This window comes from Momordica charantia, assembly GCF_013281855.1.
Source record: "Momordica charantia cultivar OHB3-1 chromosome 7 unlocalized genomic scaffold, Mcharantia_2.0 BLBB01000007.1, whole genome shotgun sequence".
NCBI lineage: Eukaryota > Viridiplantae > Streptophyta > Magnoliopsida > Cucurbitales > Cucurbitaceae > Momordica > Momordica charantia.
The window spans coordinates 20,280,433-20,302,209 of NW_028275165.1; the positions used below are offsets into that span (position 1 = coordinate 20,280,433).

The 21,777-nt window shown below is 34.1% G+C and overlaps 3 protein-coding genes across 3 annotated transcripts; 2 read left to right on the forward strand and 1 right to left on the reverse strand.

Annotated features, from left to right (window-relative positions):
* The first annotated feature begins 3,594 nt into the window (after positions 1-3,594).
* LOC111009931 (calmodulin-binding transcription activator) lies at positions 3,595-17,056 on the forward strand. The gene is made up of 15 exons (XM_088126334.1): positions 3,595-3,676; positions 4,475-4,555; positions 4,637-4,693; positions 5,546-5,671; positions 5,905-6,020; positions 6,934-7,022; positions 7,190-7,235; positions 8,085-8,220; positions 10,100-10,219; positions 10,323-10,366; positions 10,757-11,170; positions 13,019-13,719; positions 14,332-14,881; positions 16,254-16,556; positions 16,645-17,056. Exons 1-15 carry the CDS (start codon positions 3,595-3,597, stop codon positions 16,684-16,686), a joined length of 2,907 nt encoding a protein of 968 aa, XP_087982460.1. The 3' UTR covers positions 16,687-17,056.
* A 133-nt stretch (positions 17,057-17,189) lies between these two features.
* On the reverse strand, positions 17,190-19,592 carry LOC111009871 (small COPII coat GTPase SAR1A). Its single transcript, XM_022283102.2, has 3 exons — positions 19,260-19,592; positions 19,044-19,175; positions 17,190-17,753 (listed from the first exon to the last, which is right to left on the reverse strand). Exons 1-3 carry the CDS (start codon positions 19,386-19,388, stop codon positions 17,433-17,435), a joined length of 582 nt encoding a protein of 193 aa, XP_022138794.1. The 5' UTR covers positions 19,389-19,592; the 3' UTR covers positions 17,190-17,432.
* Positions 19,593-20,860: 1,268 nt separating this feature from the next.
* On the forward strand, positions 20,861-21,675 carry LOC111009591 (large ribosomal subunit protein eL29z). Its single transcript, XM_022282720.2, has 3 exons — positions 20,861-21,020; positions 21,149-21,252; positions 21,373-21,675. The coding sequence occupies exons 2-3, from the start codon at positions 21,151-21,153 to the stop codon at positions 21,451-21,453; spliced, it is 183 nt and encodes a 60-aa protein (XP_022138412.1). The 5' UTR covers positions 20,861-21,020; positions 21,149-21,150; the 3' UTR covers positions 21,454-21,675.
* The last annotated feature ends 102 nt before the right edge of the window (positions 21,676-21,777 follow it).

Consider the following 21,777-nt stretch of genomic DNA (forward strand, 5'->3'; position numbering starts at 1 on the left):
TAGTACTCCAACGGCTCTCCGACTACCCGAAAAACACGACGTGTAGTTGGAGAACATTCTCGTTGTTTTTGCACCTGCTAGTGTTGTTCGAGGTTAGCTTGTACCTAATGAAACGGTGATCCGCCGCATAGCTCGACTTTTGTCTATTGAGCGAAAGGACTTTGATCATTCTAAAAGTCTCGATAGACTCTTCCACTTACTTTACTTAAAACAATTTCTAATGTTGACATGTGGCAGATGATAATTTACCTCCCACACATGTTACCATATGTAGTTGTTTAAAATATCATTAAATACGAAAATTGATGGTCGACGTGAACTACCCAGGATATTGAAATAAATTCATCGCATGATTATCTTGGAATTTTATTTTTTTAACAAATAAAACAATTGTAAAGTTTTGAGATGGAATATTACTAAATTGGGTTTGTTTGATCAGTATTTTTTTTTATTCAAGATAGCTTGTTATTTGTTTAATTAATATGTTCTGATTTTTTTGATTGATGCATATTAATCAATTTTTCAATGGATGTGAAATGACTCAAAATTGTTTAGACATTAATTTATTATAAATTGATAATCTAGACATTGATTTGACATGAAAAAATGGAGAAGATAAATTAAAATCAATAGTCACAATAAAAAATAAAGCGAATTAGAAATTAGATTAGATCCATAATTAATGCATTCATAAAAAGTGAACAAGAAAATAAAGATAGTGGAAAATGAGGATTGATAGTCAAACTTATCGACTTTCAATTCTAGACATGTGTCTGCTGGTAGTACGATGTCACATCGAAATTTGCATGAAACCCATCATAATTGCAACGTGTCAGTACCTTATTCCTCTACGTCTTACAACATGTCTTAACTAAAGTATGTTAGTTTTCATGTGATTTGAAACAGTCATTTTGATTTATTAATTTTTAATTTGTGTAGAATAAATATATTCATCAATTATTATTCTTTTAACCTTTTAGGTATATTTTTTTGGCTTTCTTCCGATCTCCTGTCGTCTAGTTGGATTTCGTTTATTTCTCTATAATATTTTTCAATATTGATAGTAGACACCCTTGCTCTACATAGATTATGTAAGAGACCGCTGTAACATGACCGAAAGTTATACATTATTGGATTTTATCACATAGAAACTATAAAAGTACCTTGAATATATATTTAGTAGTTATTAGATAAGATAGATTTTCAAATCTTTATTAAGAGTGTTCACTTTCTCCATGGACGGGTGGTCCCCTCACTTAAATCGGATGAGAGAACAGATTTCCGACTTCATCCCATCCTAGTTTTTTAATATATATATACCTATATACATACATATTGGTTTTATTAGGGATTTAATAATTTTCAATTTAAATGGGGAGAAATTTAACTATGGAATTAAGCATTTAATTAGAAATTTCAGAAATTTGTCTCAATATTTTGTTTACGAAAATTTATAACAAAATATTACTTATATTTCTGCATTTCATTCTCTATTCGGCCCGCCTCAAACAAAATGAGAAAAAAGGAGAGCGACACGATCGTATGAGGTCACAATTCACCCAACACGATCATCAGGGGTGAACAAGAATTGGGGATCGGTTTCATTATTTATTTAAAGAGATAGCAATGATAAACAGAGAATTATTCCCTACATGATCTCCTTGAATTTTCTTTTCTCAGTATTCATATAACAATTAATTATTAAGGATAACGGTAGTTTCATTTCAAAATAATTCTCAACCACCCATTTTTATTACAGTTGAATTGAATGTTTACGTAATAACTAATATATATGAAAAATTTTAACGAAAAAAATGGTCAACAAATCCTTTATATTTTATTATAACTCTATAATATATTTTATTTACAAACTTTTTAAGTATTAGCCAAATTAGAATGAGTTTTCAAAACCTCCTAGGAAAATAATTCGCAGTAAAAACAAAATACACTTGACTAAAAAAACCCCGATTGGTTGGTGTATTGGCTTTATGGTAATAGGGTCGAAAAGTATGACCTTGACTCGATTGATGAAATAATATTTTTCTCAAAAAAAGAAAAGCATATTTGGAATTGTCATAATTATTGGTAGGTCATTTTCCACGTCACCCACCTAAACTGTCCTGATTTTTAAAAAAAGAATTATTGTAATATATTTGAATTTGTTGATTTGATCCCAAACAGAATCGTTAAAAAGTAAATACGGTGTGAGGAATAGAGAGGTAAAATTGAAAATAAAACTCCTTTATGACCATTACAATTATTAAGTATAGTCCCCAGTAATTGTACCTTAAATAAATATATATTTATAGTAACAAAATAATTACCAAATGACTCTAAATTGTTTGGCTAAAATATGATAATCAATATTAAATAACTTTAAAGTCAGATTATTTACATCATTTTTCTATTCATATTTTGATGGTTTATAATTTATCTCGATGGTAAATTCTTTGTTGATAAATGATAATATCACATTGGAATTTATGGACATAGGATAATGGTCAATTGGCCATCCAAAAAATAATAATAATAATAATAATAATGATAGTAAATTACAGTTGAATAATTATATATAGAGAGATTATGTACATACATAACAATATTAGTTTTTTTTCGAATGTTATACATTTTTCCCCATTTTAGGTAGAATTCTAGATTACATTGTAAGAGTCAGTAAACTATTTAAAAACTAAAACTAAATTGTTAATCAATTTTACCAAAGGTTTTTTTTTACAATGATTTATGGGAGATCAAACCTCCAACCTTGCGAGAAGGAATATATGCAAATTATCGTTGACTATGTTTAGAGTTTCGTATTAGCCAATTTTACCAAGTTATAATTTAGGGTGTAACAGTTCAAAAATTAAAATAACTCATTTACCTAGTAACAATTCCAAAATCTAAAATAACTTAGACGAATTTACTTTGTTCAAAATGCTTTCTAAATAGACATTAGCCAATTACCTGAACATAGTTCTTAACACACCTACCTCCAACAGAAAATTTATGAGTTTGGAATCTCACCAACTTTATATTAAAAAAATTAAGAATATATTAGACAAATTTATATCGACAAATGAAAATTACAAGGATGAGTGCTTTTAACCAAGTCAATAATTATTACTCTAAAAAAACATGTTATTATTATTATTATTATTATTATCATTATTTTCTCTTTGATGCCAATTTTCGAGTAGGTGCTACGTGAATGTCACGTACGTCTTTATCTCCTAACTCAAGGCTCACTTACACGTAAAAATTTAGCACCAGTGTGGTACTTCTCTCGAATGCATTTTGATTCCTAATTTAGTACTTAAAATGGGAGCAAACGTGTATGGAGCAAGTAGAGTAATTATATGGATTTCAATGAGAACTTGCTTGGTGTGGGTCAAGAATTCGCTTTAGAGTTTGCATAGGAATTATTGCGAGTATCTAGATTAGGATTTCCATAGAGTTTTTATATAGAGAGGGAGTGACCAAGAGAAATTATCGTTACGTTGGAACCACTGACACTCTCGTTATATCTGTGCATTGCATAGAAGCGTGACGACATTTTGAACGATTCTATAGAGCATGTCACAATTCAGACGCAAGATGTCAGCGCCTCATTCGCTGGCTGTCTCCCATACAAACTGCCCAAATGCACTCGACCCTTTGGGTTGGTGCACTCGAGTTGGTACCCAATACGCTCAACTTCTTTTATTTTGCATCGTTTGAGTATTGTCCATGTAGCTCACTTGGAGTCTAGACAATGTCGTCTTAGATTTACTTGATAACAATTAGTATTATAATCATAAAATATACTTACCAATTACCGCATGCGGAAATAAGAGGTGAATATGATCCTTTATTTTTAGTACATAACATCATAATTATTTTTTTTTGAATAATACTTTCTAATCTCTATTATTATATTTAGTTAAACAATACATAAAAGAGTGAGAATTCCAACTTTAACAATAATACATGCCTTAGTTACACTTCTCTTTTAAGTTCATTCATTTAATTATTGTACGCAATCGGATTTCGTTTTGATTAAAAAATAGAAAAAGAAAGCTCACTACTTAAAGAGGGAATATTAGGAAAACAATTATTATATGCATCAGCTTTTGTTTTGTTATTAAAACTGGATGTTAACTAGAATTTAAGAATTGTATAAGAAAAAAAAAATTTAAGAATAATTTTAATTGTACAGGACAGGTTAAAACTTAAAATATATTATAGTATTAGATACGGAATCACGATATTTTGTTTTAATTTAGGATTAAAAGTTAAACTTACTTTAAGACCTTCCAAAAAGAAGGCCCCGCCAGCCCGACCCAGGCAGGCGGCAGCCACCGTCCATCGTAAAATTTCAGCTGAGGAAAAATGGAGAGAGAGAAAGAACAATGAGTCAAAGAAGACTATAATTGAGCTCTGCTAATTGTCCCTTCCCCTGTATCTTAGTACCAATCGAAATTCCGTTCGTAATCAGAAATCTGCCATAATCGCCTCCATTTCTTGTTTCCTGGTACTGCTACTTCGTTTCTCCTTCTCCAGTCTTGTTTGCTCGCAGGTAATTTTTCGAGAATTTGATGCATTTTTTTGGTTAGGTTCAGAATCTGATAGGAATCATCGATGTCTCTCTCCATGAAAGTGGACGTTCCAGGAACCCTCGTTGGCTCGGAGATTCATGGTTTCCATACATTGCAAGGTACTGTTATGATTATAGCCTGTTTGGAAGTACTGATAGGGTAGTAATTTTGGACGGCTGTCGGCGTATAGGTGTTAAGGTTTAGCGCTCTTGAACCGCGACAGTGTTTTCTTGAAGTTATGTGTACCGGCAAGATAGTGGTTAGGAAGACTTCTCTTTTTTCTCCGTTTTTGGACGAGAAAAATCAACGTGCTGCTAACTGCTATGCCCAATGGCGTATGATACTGTTAATGCAATTGGTATTCGACGAATGACTTGTTGTAATTTCTTTATGATTTTTTCAATCCGGGGGAATAAAATTTTCGTCATGTAGGAGGTGGTGGAAATGAGCAAGTATATATTCCTTGCAACGTCTTAATTATACAATCTCAAAGAAAATAGGTGTGAGCTACATCAGCGAGAAGAATAGTAGAGAGTGACGAATTCCTTTCCGTGGAAGCTTAGAGTTTTGATGAGAAAGAAGGAAGCACTTGAAATATCTGAAGAAACATTGAAGTTTTGACTTCTAGTAGATACTTGGCTAGGGGGAAAAGCTGTTGAATTATTTAAAGGCAAGGAAAAGCTATCATTTTAGGTTAAAAAATGCCCATGACTGGATGCTATAAGCGTTAAGAACATTGTGGTCACAGTTAACACAGGCTATCGACAGAATTATCACCCCTAAGCAGGGGATCCTAATAACCTTTATTGGGTGGGACCTGAAATTTTTGACGAATTCATGTACGACTTATGGTTCTCACCACCTTAAATTTGAATGGCTATTCAAATTATCTTTAACAATTCACGCCTAGTATTCATGTTACCTGCTTTCCAAAACTACTATCTCATCAGTGTTTGCCATTCTGTGAGCAGATTTGGACGTTAAAAACATCAGAGAGGAAGCAAGTGCAAGATGGCTACGCCCAAATGAAATCCTTGCAATACTATGTAACTACAAATATTTCATCATCCATGTCAAGCCAGTGAACTTGCCCAAAAGTAATTTCACGAGATAATGCTTGTGCAACTATTAATGACTATCTTACCACTTGTTATAAGTCATGCTCACAGAAGTTTACTGTTTAATGTCTGACACAACTTATATCAAATACAGTTATAAGTCTTCTTTGCATTTTGTATGACTCACATTTATCCTTCCATATTGAGTAATATGGGAAACGAGTGTAAGTAGCAATGACGCAAAAATTTATAATATTGGAAATGCACAACAGGTGGAACCATTGTACTGTTTGACCGCAAGATGCTTAGGAATTTCCGCAAAGATGGGCATAATTGGAAGAAAAAGAAGGATGGGAAGACAGTAAAAGAAGCACATGAACACCTCAAAGTGAGTATTTCTTGTTTTGATTAGATGGTTGCATTTATGCTATGTGATCAATTTAATCTTTCCCCTTTGAAATGTTTAAATGAGGAACATGTCAATCTAAAGAATGGTTGAGTATTGGATTACAATATGTTGCCCTAAGCTTTTGGTGTCAAGTGAGAGATTGAATCGTGTTTGTGATGAATTTTTTACGTTGAAGTCAATCAACTATTTCTAAATGCATTGTTGGAATTTGTCTATTGGGGACATAAAGTTTTGAGTGATCAATGGTTATGTAGCTTGATGCTTTTGCTTATTGTAACATAATTTGGTAAGACGTAAGGAAGGATGGGTCAGGTTATTTACCAATTTCCCACTAGCTTAATTATTACCATCTAATAGTTGTGTTACGGATTTGTGTGTTATTGTAGACTAGAATTTATATGTCATTTTTCCTTACAAATTTGAAGTAGTTTCTATTTTTTCTACTAAATAATTATATTTGTTTAGAGTATATTAAATGATTAGATTGAACATAGTTTATCGGCCTAAGCATTTGGGTCTTTTGTCTATTTAACATAGTATTGGAGAAAAAAAGTCCTGAATATAAATCCCTCTAATGTTATTCCATATATGGTTTCAATTTTCTCTAATACCCTCTTCTACTTATCATGTCTCGTTAATCAAATTAATATATGAGCCTACACATGAAGGAAAGTGTTCTAAGTATATCAAATGGTTAAATTTATTATAACCAGACTCTTGAGTCTGTTGGCAATTTGACCATATAACTGAGTTTTAGTCGTGATATGATCATATGGTTAACATCAAGTATTAATTGTGTTTGGCTTTGTGGTAATTATTGTACTGTTATGTATTAATCACCAAGAAAAGCTTTTTTTTTTTTTTTTGATAAATTGTGCTTTTTCTTTGGCAGGTTGGTAATGTAGAAAGGATACATGTATACTATGCCCATGGCCTTGATAATCCAACCTTTGTCCGTCGGTGTTATTGGCTCCTTGATAAGTATGTTGTAATTGAACTTGCATTGGTATATTGTTCACTACCAGTTCTTTCAATGTTCTAACTTCTATCCCCATCTTGCCACAAGCAAAGAACAGAAAAGATAGTGCCAGTGGCAATATATTATGTCATATTTGTACCATCTATGACTTATGTTACTTTTTGTTCAGGAGTCTCGAACACATTGTCCTCGTTCATTACCGTGAAACACAAGAGGTTGGTTTCAGCAGAACTCATCTGAAATTACTGAAATATTGGCCATGAGATGGCCTTTTATTCTTTGGACTACTAAATCCATTTAAGATTTGCTGATTTTGCCTCCATGGCTGAGCTGTTTTCTTTTTCTTTGAAAACAATGGTGTCATGTATGTCTATGAATTTTTACCGGCACAATATAGCAGTCTTGCGTTGCATTCCTCTCTCTGTTTTCCACCTCCCTCCTTTGGATTGGGAAGAGGATTGGGGATCTTGAAACCCTGGCTGAAATAATGGTCAAGTAATATCTACTTCCCAGTTCTCACCATGCAAAAATTGGATAATTACCTGTTTGTGTTGTATTTCGATGATTTAATACAACAAAATTAAGGATAAAGTCAACCATAAAATTTATATGTTTGTTACTCTACTACTATTTAAACATTTTGTGATTCAACTTACTGTACGATTACTGCCTTTGGGTTTCTCTTATTGCAATTGCAATTTCTGTACCAATTTTATTACTCCTCTGGCTTAATTCTCACAAATAAAGGCACTGCCTAGATGTGGAGTGCTGGATGGAAATTCAAGTGATGAGTGATTCTCTTTATTCTGATGTGCATATATTTATCCCTGAATGGAAAAAGCAATGATCATAATGCTATTTGATGGGAAAATTTTAGTAGGTCAGATGAACACTGTTTTCATATGTATCGACTCTGTGGTGCTTCATGGGATGGATGGATAAAACTTCCTAACATTATGCACGTGGTATCAGTAGCATGCACTCGAGCACTTCATGAACAACTTCTTCCTATTAATTTTCTGTATTGAAAATGAGTTGCTGTACTAACTTCCTATTGCTCCTAGTTGCAGAGTTCTCCATCCACATCTATGAATTCAAATTCTGGTTCTGTCTCTAACCCGTCTAGTCCTTGGCTTTTATCAGAAGAACTTGACTCCAGGGCTAATCATGTTTGTTCTGTTGGTAAAACTGAACTGTCAGGTGATGGCATGACGTTGGCGTAACCTGTCAAATTTTATTTTTTGTTTTGTACTTTGTTTGATGATATATATATATTTTCCATGTTTCTATCTATTAGAGCAAACTTGTAGTTTATTTTTGCAATTTTCTGGTACATTTAGGGTATATTTGGGAGTTGTTTTTAACCATTTAAAATTTTTTAAATGATTAATGGTCAAAAGCATTTTCTATTACATATATATATATATATTGTCCATGTTTCTATCTATTAGAGCAAACTTGTAGTTTATTTTTGCAATTTTCTGGTGCATTAGGGTATATTTGAGAGTTGTTTTTAACCATTTTAAAATTTTTAAATGATTAATGGTCAAAAGCATTTTCTACTTTTAGTTATCTACAATTTGGAAAAAAATTTTCAGAAAAGCAAAAAAACACTTAGAAATGTTTTTCAAAGAAGTGATTGATAGGTGCTGTATCAGGTGCATTTGGCTCTCTTTCATTTGTTCTCGATGAAAGTTTTTCTTTTCATAAAAAAAAAAAAATCAGGTGCTTTTTGGGTTTAAGCTTTATCCCAATCTTTCACAACACACTTTCTCTCACTAATTACTCTACCCACATTCTTTCACTATTTTTTTTTTTTTTATAAGAAACCGAACTTTTCATTGAGACAAATGAAAATAGAAACACATATAAAGGGCACACAAAAGTAAAAGTCCAGGAGGAGCCCTACCTAAAAAAAGGGGCGTCCCATACAAAGAATAAAACCTAAATGATAATTACAAAACAACTTTGAAACAGAACCCCCATAAAGAGACGTTAAACCTAATGAGATCTAAATAGACTTCCTATCTCTCTCCACCCCTAAAGATTATGTTGTTTCTGTCCAACCAAATCTCCCACAAAATTGCAAAGAAATAAGCCTACCAAAAAAAAAAAACTCCCTTTCTCTCGGAATGGAGTAGCAAAAGTACTTCCTCCACCAGAGCTCCCCAATCTCTACGAGGAACTCAGGGCACCTCGAAAATCTCAAAGAACCGGTCCCAAATATCTTGGAAAAACTAGCAATGCCATAATATGTGATCAAGATGCTCCGACTTTCACTGATTAGTTTCTCTTTACACACTTTCACTGATTTTTCTCTTCACACTCTCCCATTAACTTCTCATTACCCAGATTCCTTTTTTTTTTTTTTTTGATAAGAAACAAAATAAATGTATTCAAATCAAGAAGGCCCCTAAAGGGAATACAAACAAAAGGCGGAGGGTAGAGCTAACCCTCCCCAAGCTCTATACAATCACCGCTTTCTAATCTTATGTAGCAAAAGAAGATTGTAGTTACAAAAAAACTTTCTTGTGTAGTAAAGCCCACCAAGAAGTTAGAAGCTTAATATTCACACAAAAAGAATCTAACAAAATCAACTTATCTTAGAAAAGCCGACTATTCCGTTATCCAGATTCATCTCCTTGTACATACATTTTCTCACTACCATTTTCCTACGTACATATTTTCTATCTAATTCCTCGCTTTATCTCACATCGTAGTTCCTCTCAGTAGTCTCTTTCTACTCATACACCCTCTCAAACCAATCTCCCTTTTCCTACACACTTTCTCTCTAACTTATTTGATTCTTTCCTAATATTAATTGTTTTTGTTTTGGATTGCCAATTTTAGAATTATTTATTCTGCGAATAATAATAATTCTAAAAATCACTTCCAATGAGATAAAACATAATGATTGAGTATGAATATCTTTTTTGAAGTACTTGTTATGGAAGTACCTTTGACGAAGTTAGTTTTTTTAAGAGCTCTCGACACCCTTAAAGTTCAATCCTTTTGGTTTGCTTGTGCTCTCAAACATGACAAAAAGTTGACATTTCTATTATACATGGATAATGAACAGAGCCTAGTGACACTGCAACAGTCATGACTCACGAACAACGGCTTCATGAGATCAATACACTTGAGTGGGATGAACTTCTTGTGACAAACGAGCCTTTCAACCCTGTTATACCTAAAGGAGGTAACTAAAACAAAGTTCTAAATGAGGCAAAAACAACTTGCTGAATTAGATAAGAAGTGGCTAGATGACTAATTCTATTACTTTTTTTCTTCTCGTCCACCAGAAAGACTTTCATGCTTTGACCAACAGAATGAAGTCCCAATAAATGTGAGTAGAGTTATTTACTATTTCAAATTTCTGCTTCTGTTTGTTACCTTGCCCTTCCATCTTCTCTTTCTTTCTTTCTTTCTTTTTATTTCATTTTGTTTATTGGAGCATGTTACTCTTCAAGGCTAGGTTTGATTCCCAAGCTGGTTGGTGGTAGATTTTGCTTCAGTGCTTCACTTTGCTCTTCCCTGATTTAAAAGTGATAAATAAAGTTGATATATAATCATTGGTAATTTTGTTTGGTTTTATTACTTGACAATATTGTTATCAGACAATTGGCTGCTGATGTTGAACATTTTGTCTCTACAAAATTTAATATAGGCATTTAAAGTTTCTTCTTCTCTAGTTGTTATGGCCTTATATATGAACTCTAATCATCTATCTTTGCAGGTGGCCATCAATTTATTTGGGGACATGTCTTCACTTAATAATCCAGTTGAGTCAGTTGGTAGTACCAACAGCAATATCAGTTTTTCGGGGAGTACCAATATGTCATTAACGGGTGGTCAAACGAATTTGAATGTGAAGAGTAAGGGATCTGTTCCAGTAAACTCTGTTAATACATATGGCAATTTGTTAAATGATGGATTGCAAAGTCAGGACAGCTTTGGACGATGGATAAATGAAGTCATCACTGAATCTTCTGGTTCAGTCATTGATCCTGCTGTTGAGCCTCCCATTTCACCCATGTACAATTCCTATACTGATCTGGCATTAGATCATCATCAATCTTCTGTTATGGAGCAAATTTTTAACATAACTGATGTCTCGCCTGCGTGGGCCTTTTCTACAGAAAAAACAAAGGTTTTCCCTTCTACTAGTACCAACTTCACTCATTCATATTTCCTATTACTTATCTGACCTTAGATCACCTTCATAATGTAGGTGTTTATCAGGCTTTTTGCTATTTCTTCTTGTGCAGGCACAAGAAGCATTCTGGTTATGTTACTTTATTATTATTGTTATTAGTTAGGTTAAAATCCTATTATGGTTTCTGAATTGTAACTCTAACTTTATTTTGGTATGTTAACTTTCCAACATTTTTTTTTAGATAAGAATTTCTGTTTCAGTTTGGGGTCCTTTTTTCTTATAAATATTATCCTTGTCTTTGTTTATGTCTCGGATTGGAACAATAACTTTGTATGGAAAAATTATTTCAATCCTTTCCATTAGTTTTTTCATAGACTACTCAACCATCCCTAACATAGGCACATATATTGCTAATTGAGCTTATAAATAGATGTTTACATGGACAAGTGTTTGATGCCTTATGTGGTAGGTAAGATGTTGGTTTTCCAAACAAATTTAAGTTCTGGTTGATTGATTAATGAAGAATTAAATTAACAGTAAAGACTAAAATAGTTTTTTATACAAAATTAACGGACAGATGGAATATTTGAAGGATTGGAAACAAAACAAAACAAGGATGAAAGTTTGGGACCAAATAGTATTTAGACCTTCTTTCTTCTTCTTCTTATTGTTTTGCATTCTTTGTGATAAAAGGAATTTTTTCATCAAATTTTTTAGAGGTGAGGAAAGTTCGTCAAAATTTTGAGTGCTTTCTCTAACGAGGAACCAAAAAAACTGTGTTACTTTTTTAAGATTGTAATTTCTATTTGTGATTGAATTTTCCACTTCTATCCTTACAACATGACTGAAGTAGCCGAATTAACAACTGTATAAGTGATATCATTGATGAGTTTATGGAAATGCATAACCACTTTTACACTATTACAAACAGAGATGCTTTGGCTATATATACAAATAGTTGTTTGTGCCATTCCTATTTGAAGGGGGCTTAAGCATCGTCTCCGCTGGTTTTGTTGATAAGACTGCTTGCTGGCTGTTTCAATACTACAAAGACGACTGTTTTCTTTTCCTTTTTTTTTCCTTGTCTCCCCTTGGTTGCTTAAATTAAGTCTATGGTTCTCTTATCAAAAGAAGGAAAGAAGTCTTTGATTGACCTATTTCTCGTAGATGTTCCAAATAGTCCCATTAAAGATCTACAGTAGCTGAAGTAAACTCTCTTTTTAACTCGTTGAGGTAGACCAAGTGAATTAAATAATGCAGATATTCTTTGAGTTATTAATTTGGTACATGTAATAGTACTCTTCCCTATGAATCATCATAGTTTTTAATCTAGGCTAGGTTGTTTCAGCCAACTACCACTTATCCTCTTGAATATTTAGATAATATTCATTACTCATTTAGTACAATTGGTTTTTGAATTTTATTGATGGAATCTTGTTGCTGCCGATGTGAACATTCAACAACTGAAATATTGTCCTTCAGTTTCATTTTTGGGTTATTAATTTATTTCTCTCATAATCAATATTGTGAACATGGCGGATCAAAACTCATTATTAACGTGAAGTGCAAATGTTTTAAAAGTAAGTCATTTAAAAAGTATAGACCACCCCACTTTCCTATTCATTTCATGGGTTTCAAGAAGCTTCACAGTATGATCTTTTCATTTTAAGATTGAAATGGAGTTTCAAGAATAGCTTGGGGGTTGTTTATTATTTCTCTTGTTGATTTGACGAGTTTGCATGTTAGTGTTATACATTCAGGATGGTGGAATACACCATCTTGCTGCCAATAACCCGCTTTATCTGTCAAACATACTAATGATATTCATTGTACTAATTGCAGATTCTAATCACTGGATTTTTTCACAATGAGTACGTACATCTGGCAAAGTCCAATATATTGGTCGTGTGTGGTGATACTAGTGTTAATGTTGATTTTGTTCAACCTGGAGTTTATCGCTGTCTGGTACAGCCGCATTCACCAGGACTAGTACATTTCTTCGTGAGCTTAGATGGCCACAAGCCTATTAGTCAAGTTCTGAATTTTGAGTATCGTGCACCACATTTACAAGAGCTTGTAGTTGCTTCAGAACAGAGCTACAAGTGGGAGGAGTTTCAAGTTCAGATGCGACTTGCTCATCTGTTGTTTTCTACGTCCAAAAGCCTGAGCATCATGTCGACTAAATTGACACCCATTGCCCTGAATGAGGCCCAAAAATTTGCCGTCAAAACTTCTGACATTTCTGATAGTTGGATTTATTTGTTGAAGTCAGTCAAAGAAAATAAAACTCAATTTCCACAAGCAAGAGATGGTGTTCTTGAGATCATTTTGAGAAGCAGGTTAAGGGAATGGTTGATAGAAAGAATCGCTGAAGGCTCAAAGAAAAGCACTGAGTTTGATGTTAAAGGTCAAGGAGTATTCCACTTGTGTGCCATATTGGGATATACCTGGGCTGTACACCTATTTGTCTGGTCTGGTTTATCAATAGATTTTCGAGATAAATCTGGATGGACAGCTCTTCACTGGGCAGCTTATTATGGGAGGTATAGTATTATTTGTCAAACTGATGGAATAAGTGGTTAAGCCTTTCAGTTTCATTCGATTCCACTCTTACTGATCGAGGACCTTTTAATTGGAGAGTCTCCATCATGCAAATAAATATTGGTTATAAATCATTGATTATTCGGGGCTTTGCATCAAATTCTTATGGGTATCAAATGCCTAGGACAAATACTCCCACACGGGGGTTCTTGATGCCCAAAACAATGATTGTTTTGCTTTTGTATTTTTGCTCTACTGGAAATGGGAATGCTCGAGGGTCATCAAAGGGTTGTGTTATTATTATATATTTATACATTATTAGTATGATTTAATTTTTTGATATAATTTTATCTCTATCAAAAGTTTTTAATCTACGTATTGACACACCACTCAGTAATTCAAAATTCTGAGCTATGTAATTCAACATTGTCGTGCATATGATCATTTTTCTCTTCAATCATCATCTATCTTAATCATAGTTATTTTACAATACCTTGAACCAAGCTGAGAGGTTGGCCTGCTGTGTTGGCAATTTCTAGTGTTAATTAGTTTTAGAGTTTCCCTGTACTGGTAAGCATTTATCACCTATTTGACCACAGAATTTCTTTATTTAGGGAGAAAATGGTAGCTGTTCTTTTATCAGTGGGGGCTAAGCCAAACTTGGTCACTGATCCCACATCGAAAAACCCTGGGGGTTGCACCGCTGCAGATCTTGCATCTATGAATGGTTATGATGGCTTAGCTGCTTATCTTTCAGAGAAGGCTTTGATATCACATTTTAACGAGATGAGCTTGGCCGGAAATGTTAGTGGTTCGTTGGAAATTAGTACAACAACCGATACAATTAATCCTGATAGCATCAGTGAGGAGCAGATGTATATAAAAGATACATTAGCAGCTTACCGAACAGCAGCTGATGCGGCAGCACGCATACAAGCTGCATTCCGTGAGCATTCTTTAAAGCTAAGGACTAGAGCAGTTGAATTCTCTACCCCTGAAGATGAAGCACGTGGTATTATTGCAGCCATGAAAATCCAACATGCCTACCGCAACTTTGAGACACGAAAAAGGATGGCAGCTGCTGCTCGTATTCAGTACAGATTTCGCACGTGGAAGATCCGCAAAGAGTTCCTACATATGCGTCGTCAAGCTATTAGGATTCAAGTAAGTCTTTACCCTTAATTCTTGGCATTACTTTCAATTTATTTGAGAACTGATTATGAGCCATTCAGGGGAAAGAGACAGGCCTAAGCCATCTTCAAGGCTTGAAAAATCTCCTATTTATACTGGTATCTTTTCACAAATAAGTCCAACTAAACCATGAACTATATAATAGACAAGATCGGGTAAACTAATCTTTTATACTTGGATGAGATCCAAATAGAGTTATTTGTAGTATCTTTTTATATTACTTATTAATGTAACTGGGGAGATTAAGTACTTGTTGGATTCAAACCGTTCGACTCTCTCTTGTTTGATTTGGCTTAAAGGAACCACAATTTTAAAAGAAAATGTTGAAGAGCCTATATGTATGTTTTATTTATTTTGTTCATTGTACAAAATAGAGCTCCTTACTAAAAAATTTTATAGTTATTTTCTCTCCCCCCTTTAATTCTCTTTTTTAGAACAAGATACGAGAATTTTCCTTGATGAATGAAAATAAACAAAGAGTTTTAAAGATACAAACTCCAAGATAGGAGTGAAAAAAGAGAAACCAAAGTAACCAAAGGAGATAACAATTAAGAAGAACATAAAAAGGCATTCTAGGAATCATAAATTAGGCCAGCTGAGTAGTTCTTCAAAGCCGGTGAAATTGAACACCGAAGAGAGACTTTGAACTTAGCAAGTCGAAGCTTTCCACCCCATCCTTGCTTTTGCTTTGAAAAAAGTCTTTGATTTCTTTTAAACCATAGTTTTGACATAGTTGCTTTGACCGCATTAACTCAAATCATGTGGGCTTTCAAGGATAAATGAGGCCCGATAAGTAACTGCACAATATTATCTTTGAAATCTTCTGAAAAAAACCCAACGAGCATTAAAATGAGAGAAGCTTCCACCAACAATTGAGAGCATAGGAGCAGTGAATCTCTTAATGCTAATTGTAGTGTTATTTTTGCAATTTTTGCCTAGAAGAGTGGGAGGGATACCTCATCTTTCTCACGGGGTTTGTTTTTACATTTTTACTTTGTATCAATTCATGATTTTACACTTTTACTTCATCTTTCGCACCCCTGATGGTTCTAATTTCATGTATCTTTGATCGTACAAAAACTTTGATGGAGCTGAAGTCCAATATAAGAAAATAAGCATCATCATCCAACTGAACTTTTAGTTTGTCTACATTAACTGGAGTGAAATTTCATACAATTATTGTGAAGTGATCTTGTTGTGGTTATCATCGTTCAGTATGGTTTATTTTTACCTTTATATTGAAGTGATCTTCAAGTTTCATGTAATTATTATGAAATAACATGCGTGCTAGAAGTGTTCTGTAAAAAAACAGTCGATGACTTCCTATTTGTTTCTTTCTTCCTAGGCTGCATTTAGAGGCTTCCAAGTGCGGAGGCAGTATTGCAAGATTGTTTGGTCAGTAGGAGTACTCGAGAAAGCTATACTGCGCTGGCGTCTTAAGAGAAAAGGTTTTCGTGGGCTTCAGGTTGCACCCACTGAAGTGGCAGAACAGCAGGAAAGTGACGCAGTAGAGAACTTCTACCATGTTAGTCAAAAACAAGCAGAAGAGCGAGTTGAGAGAGCTGTTGTGCGGGTTCAGGCCTTGTTTCGATCGAAGAAAGCACAAGAAGAGTATCGTAGGATGAAGTTAACCTACGATGAAGCAGCGGTGAGTTAAAAGGCTTCCCATTAAAGTTCCCTGTGCAAGTTCAAGTATTTTAAATTTTTGATTGTGTGATATTTTTGGCTTATTGCAGCTGGAATATGAAGTACTTACACATCCTGATACGAGAGCATAAGTTTGTGAAGATTCGTATGATTGTGGTAGTTATTCTAAGAATGGTTAAAGATACGAGTTTCCTTAGCTCAGGCCAACATGAAGAGGCCGATACCGATACTCGACTCGAGTTCTGGAGATTGGCTCTACTGAGGCAATGAGTTTAGAGAGTAATGAACTTTCTGGGTTGGGGTAAGAATTAATGCCCCTTTGTGTCAAACTCAAAGCAAATGCTTTTCTTGTAGCCTGTAAATGCTGTAAGTATATGAATAGGTCAGTTTGTTTTGTAATACTCATTCACCATTCTGAACTGTTTCAAAGAATCTGGTGGACGTTCTACTGTCCACAAAATTAGTAGAAATTAGAATATGAAATTTTCATGTTTTAAAGGATCTTATTATTTCTCAGTAGTTTGGCATTGAAAAAACATAAACAATATTATATTCATAATCTATTGAAAATTCTGATTAAAACCAGCAGTTTACGTCCGAAGATTCATATCTTTCGGTATAATTAGATTCAAACTTTAATTTAATTCTATAGAAGTCGTTGATCTACGAACTTTATTGAGAGTTTAATGCAACAATAATGTCACTAAACAAGGAAAAACCCAATAATCAGAGAAAATCATGACAACAAAACCTAGTTCCAATAGAACAAATATTGAGCTGCCAAACTTGTAAACAATTTTCTTCCAAAATTAATCTCTGTCTGGCAAAGGTGATAACCTACATGGAATGATGGATGCTAATTGCCCAATGTTGGCACCTACTTGATATATTGGGAGAGCCATTTGAACCCATCCCCATAACCCATCTTCCGGACGATGCTACACATAAAAACCTCGAGCGGTCGAACGTTTGTCAATGTAAGAGTGACCTTTCCCTTGCCAGTTGTGAAATTGGTCAAACCCAGGTGATATCTTAGCTCATCTTCTGAAGCTGCATAAGGGATGTCGATCTTGTTTCCAAGCACAAGGAATGGAACATCAGCCAGCGCTTCGTCTGAAAGGAGGGCGTCGAGCTCCTTCTTTGATTCGACGAACCTCTCTTTATCATAGGCATCAACCAGGTAAACTACTGCATCCACCTATTCCGTGGAATGTGTCAATAGGCATGAGATGTTAGCAAAGAGGGAATTCAGAAGCCATAAACTACCACAAACTCGGGATTATGAATGTTATTCAAGTTCCAATAGTTACAACAGAATAATATAAGAATCAAATTAGCATATGGAAGATCATGATCTTGGAGAACATCAGATGTCGAAATGACCACAGGTTCTCATCACACCAGGGACACATCTGAAATCCAAATTTACTTTAAACAATCGAAGGATTTGATGGATCAAAATGTACATCGCGGTGATAGCACCCATAAGAATGGAAACAAGTACACAAATAGCAACTTTTTTTCTTCCTCGTCTACCTTTAACTGTTTCAATAAAAATAATGTCTCGGGAGCCTTACCCGATCACAATGCATAAATATTAACACCAAGCGCTGTTACAGAAAACCATTTGGCAATGCTTTTATTCCATGAAAGCTATAGAGTGGAATGGAAATTAGGTAGGTTCAATCCTACAAAAGCCAGTTAGGTGTTATTATTTTGGATTAGGGTCCTAGACGGATCCCTTTTAGTGGGTTTGTTTTTTGTATGCCCTTGTATATTCTTTCATGTTTCTCAATGAAAACTCGTTTCTTATCAAAAAATAAGAAAAAGAAAAAAAATCAGCATCCCATATCAACTTTAATGGTGAGTATCCCGAAAGTTCATTTGATGGGAGAAGGACACTTAATAGATTTAGGAAATGGTATGCATCTGCAACTTTGGTTTTTCTTTCTTAATCAGATGGGTTGACAACGTGGGAATTGTTGAAACACAAAAACAGAAACTTCCATAGTATCTATCAGCTTCTATCTTCATATTGTTTCAGGTTGTAAGAGCTTTTACATCAAGATTCAGAAAATGAAAGGAAGTTCCTTATTCAAAAAGTTTGGGCTTAAAAAGTCAACTACTGCTGAAGGAGACTGAAAGGAGACAATGAGTATGGACCATAGAACCAACCAAGAAACCAACTTCTAAATCCTATAATGAAGAACAACAAAGGCATCTGGTGGGGATTGAAAAGAAGAACACTCCAACAACCATCAAATCGATGATACAGCCCCTTCGAATCAATAAACAATATCTATATCATAGGTCCAATCAATTACCAAATTAGAACGGCAGTTTAACAACAATAATGGAAAAGAACAAACTGTCGACAATTTTAAAACAAAGAAAACCATCAAGGCGATTCATGGACACCGAAACTGTTACAAACAAATCTCGGACAAAATGCAATCAGAAATTGGCCAAAAAATGCATAAAAGATCACCTTGGCATAATAATCTTTCCAGACTCTGCGAGCAATCTGGTGGCCTCCTAGATCAAAAGCCTTGAATTTGATTTTCCCAATACTCAACTCCTCTGAGGTCGGGTGTTGAGTCGGCTGGTGCTGCACTAGTCTCTGCGCAGCTCAAAATTTCCGTAAGAAATCCAAAAATCAAACAGTACGATTGAATTACAGAGTAGATAAAGAAATCAAACCAACCTCGTCCTTCAACATGTGAAGGAGAGTGGTCTTCCCCGCATTATCGAGGCCAAGGAAAAGAATCTTGGCCTCTTTTTGCCACAGGCCGAGCGACGCTAGGACGCCGTAGAACCAGTCGACGAGAAACATAGTCGCCGATAGCTAATCAATGAGAAAGTAGACGGAAAAATCACCGGAGAATCCTTAGCTTCAGAGAGTTTGGAATGAAGAGGAATGGAGATTGAAAGGGAAAATATGGAGATCTGAATGCGTCATTTGACAAAATGGATAAAGAAATAAAAAGGATTTGGCGTTACAACTGTGTGCACTTATGAGACCTCTTGCTTCCAGGTTTCGCCCATAGCCCTTTTTTTCGTTTAATTTATTTTTTTTTTCTATAAAGCACAATCAGATTTGGGAAATAGTTTCTCTTTCTGTCCATTTTTAATTATATTCTTACAAGTTACAAGTCAGACAAAGTTCAAAGTAATTTTACTCGTTAAAGAGGTAATTTATTGATGTATAATTTATATTTATTACTATTACTATTTTAGCTTTTTTTCCTAAATAAACTATGGATTCAAAGATCTAATTTTTGGTCGAAAATACGGGTGAGAATGAGGATTTAAGTCGAAATCATAGTTGTAATGCTGAAGGCCCACGTAAATTCTTTAAGAGGTCATTCAATCGCTCCAAGTCTAGCATGCTTTAACTTTGAAGTTGTTATGATTAGGTACTGAAAAGAAATGTGAAGCTTGTTGCTATACAAGCTATAGGCGGTAGCTATCTTTTTTTTTTTTTTTAACATTTTCTTAATCATGTTTACATATTCCTAGGTTTCCTCTCGTTCATTCATATCCGAATATGGTATCGGTTCATTGATATACCTCTCATCACTATTTGGATGTCACAATAATACCTTGTTTATTTGGGTAGTTGAGTTTTTGAGTAAGATTTAAAAAGATAATAAATTGTAGAGTTGCATAACTTATGAATTGGCATATTGATTTCTAAAATTTTAAATTACTCTCGAAAAAAATTAACTTTATCGAAATATTTTTAATTTTAAAGTTTGTGGAACAAAAGTACAAAACCGATATTATATATTAGTTTGAAAATTAAAAATGAAAAATAAAATCGATTATATACTATGGTCAAATAGGTAACGGATGAGTTACTCGTCCAAAGTGACCAAGCCCAATAAAATCAAGGTGGGTCCAAACTTAAATTGTTCTTAAACCTAAATTGTAAATTATGAACTTTAAAATTTGAAAGCCTAATTCAATTTTAAAAAATTAAATACCTTAAATTGTTCAAAGGGAAAAAACTTAACCTAAATTGAAATTTTGAAATCAAGTTGCCATAACAAATGAGAATATGGGTAGTTCTTAATTAGGATTTTTAAATAAATAGATAAGAAAATAATCAACTGAGTATAAATTGTTCTACCAAAAAAAAAAAACCGCATCTAAATTGAAAATCGGAAATCAAATTCTGATTAAGGCAAAACAAATATAAAAATAATTAAAATAATGGAAGAATTTGATTTATTAAAAAAAATGGAGAGAAACAGCTTACCAGTGAGAATATGGGCCCTTTCTTTTGCCAAAAAAAAAGATGGGCCCTTTGCAAAAAAAAAAGTGTGAGAATATGGGCCCAAACCCTAGCCCAATGTCAGCTGCATCGACTAAAATAAGATGACTCTAGCTTTTCCTTCCTTCGAAGAAAAAAAAGAAGAGAGAAGGAAACCCTAGCTTTTGCATCCTCTCAGTCTCAACAAAGGTTTGCTGAAATTCTCACTCTTTTTCTCTCTGAAAATCTTCGTTTATCTTCATTCATCGAAAATCAGCACCTAGTTTTCTAATTTCTCTTTTTTTTCCTATTGTTTTTGTTGGTGTTCTGTGGTACAGAGATGGCCAAGTCGAAGAATCACACAGCGCACAATCAGTCCCGCAAAGCCCATAGAAACGGCATCAAGAAACCAAGGAAGCATCGCCACACTTCCACTAAAGGGGTATGGAATCCATGGATAGCATCACTTCTGTTCTTGTTAAATCGATTATCTTTTCTTATCTTTTTATAGAATGCGTCTGCAGAATAGTTTTAACTCTTTATCTCGTCGATCTGCGTGTAGATGGATCCCAAGTTTCTTAGGAACCAGAGGTACGCGAAGAAACACAACAACAAGAGTGCTGAAACTGCTTCGGAAGAATGAAGTTGAAACTTTAGGGTTTCTATGATATAAGTTTGCTTCTACTGAACCTTTTGTTTTCTGATTTTTCTTTTGTTTTTCTTTCAGTAGTCTTTTAATTTTGACTTTGTTGTAGCGAATTCCATTTCAATGTGGAAGTCGTTCCTTCCGAGGCCTGGTTACGACCATTCACTTCCTGTTTTGGATTTTTAAGTTCTTAACTATTGGTTTCATCTTCATACTTAATCATTTGTGCCATTCTCTTTCTTCGCATCAGTATAAGCGTTATCTTCCATCTGGCTTTAATGGTTTCTATTGCCAAATGTTGTCAATCTGACTTCTAGATTT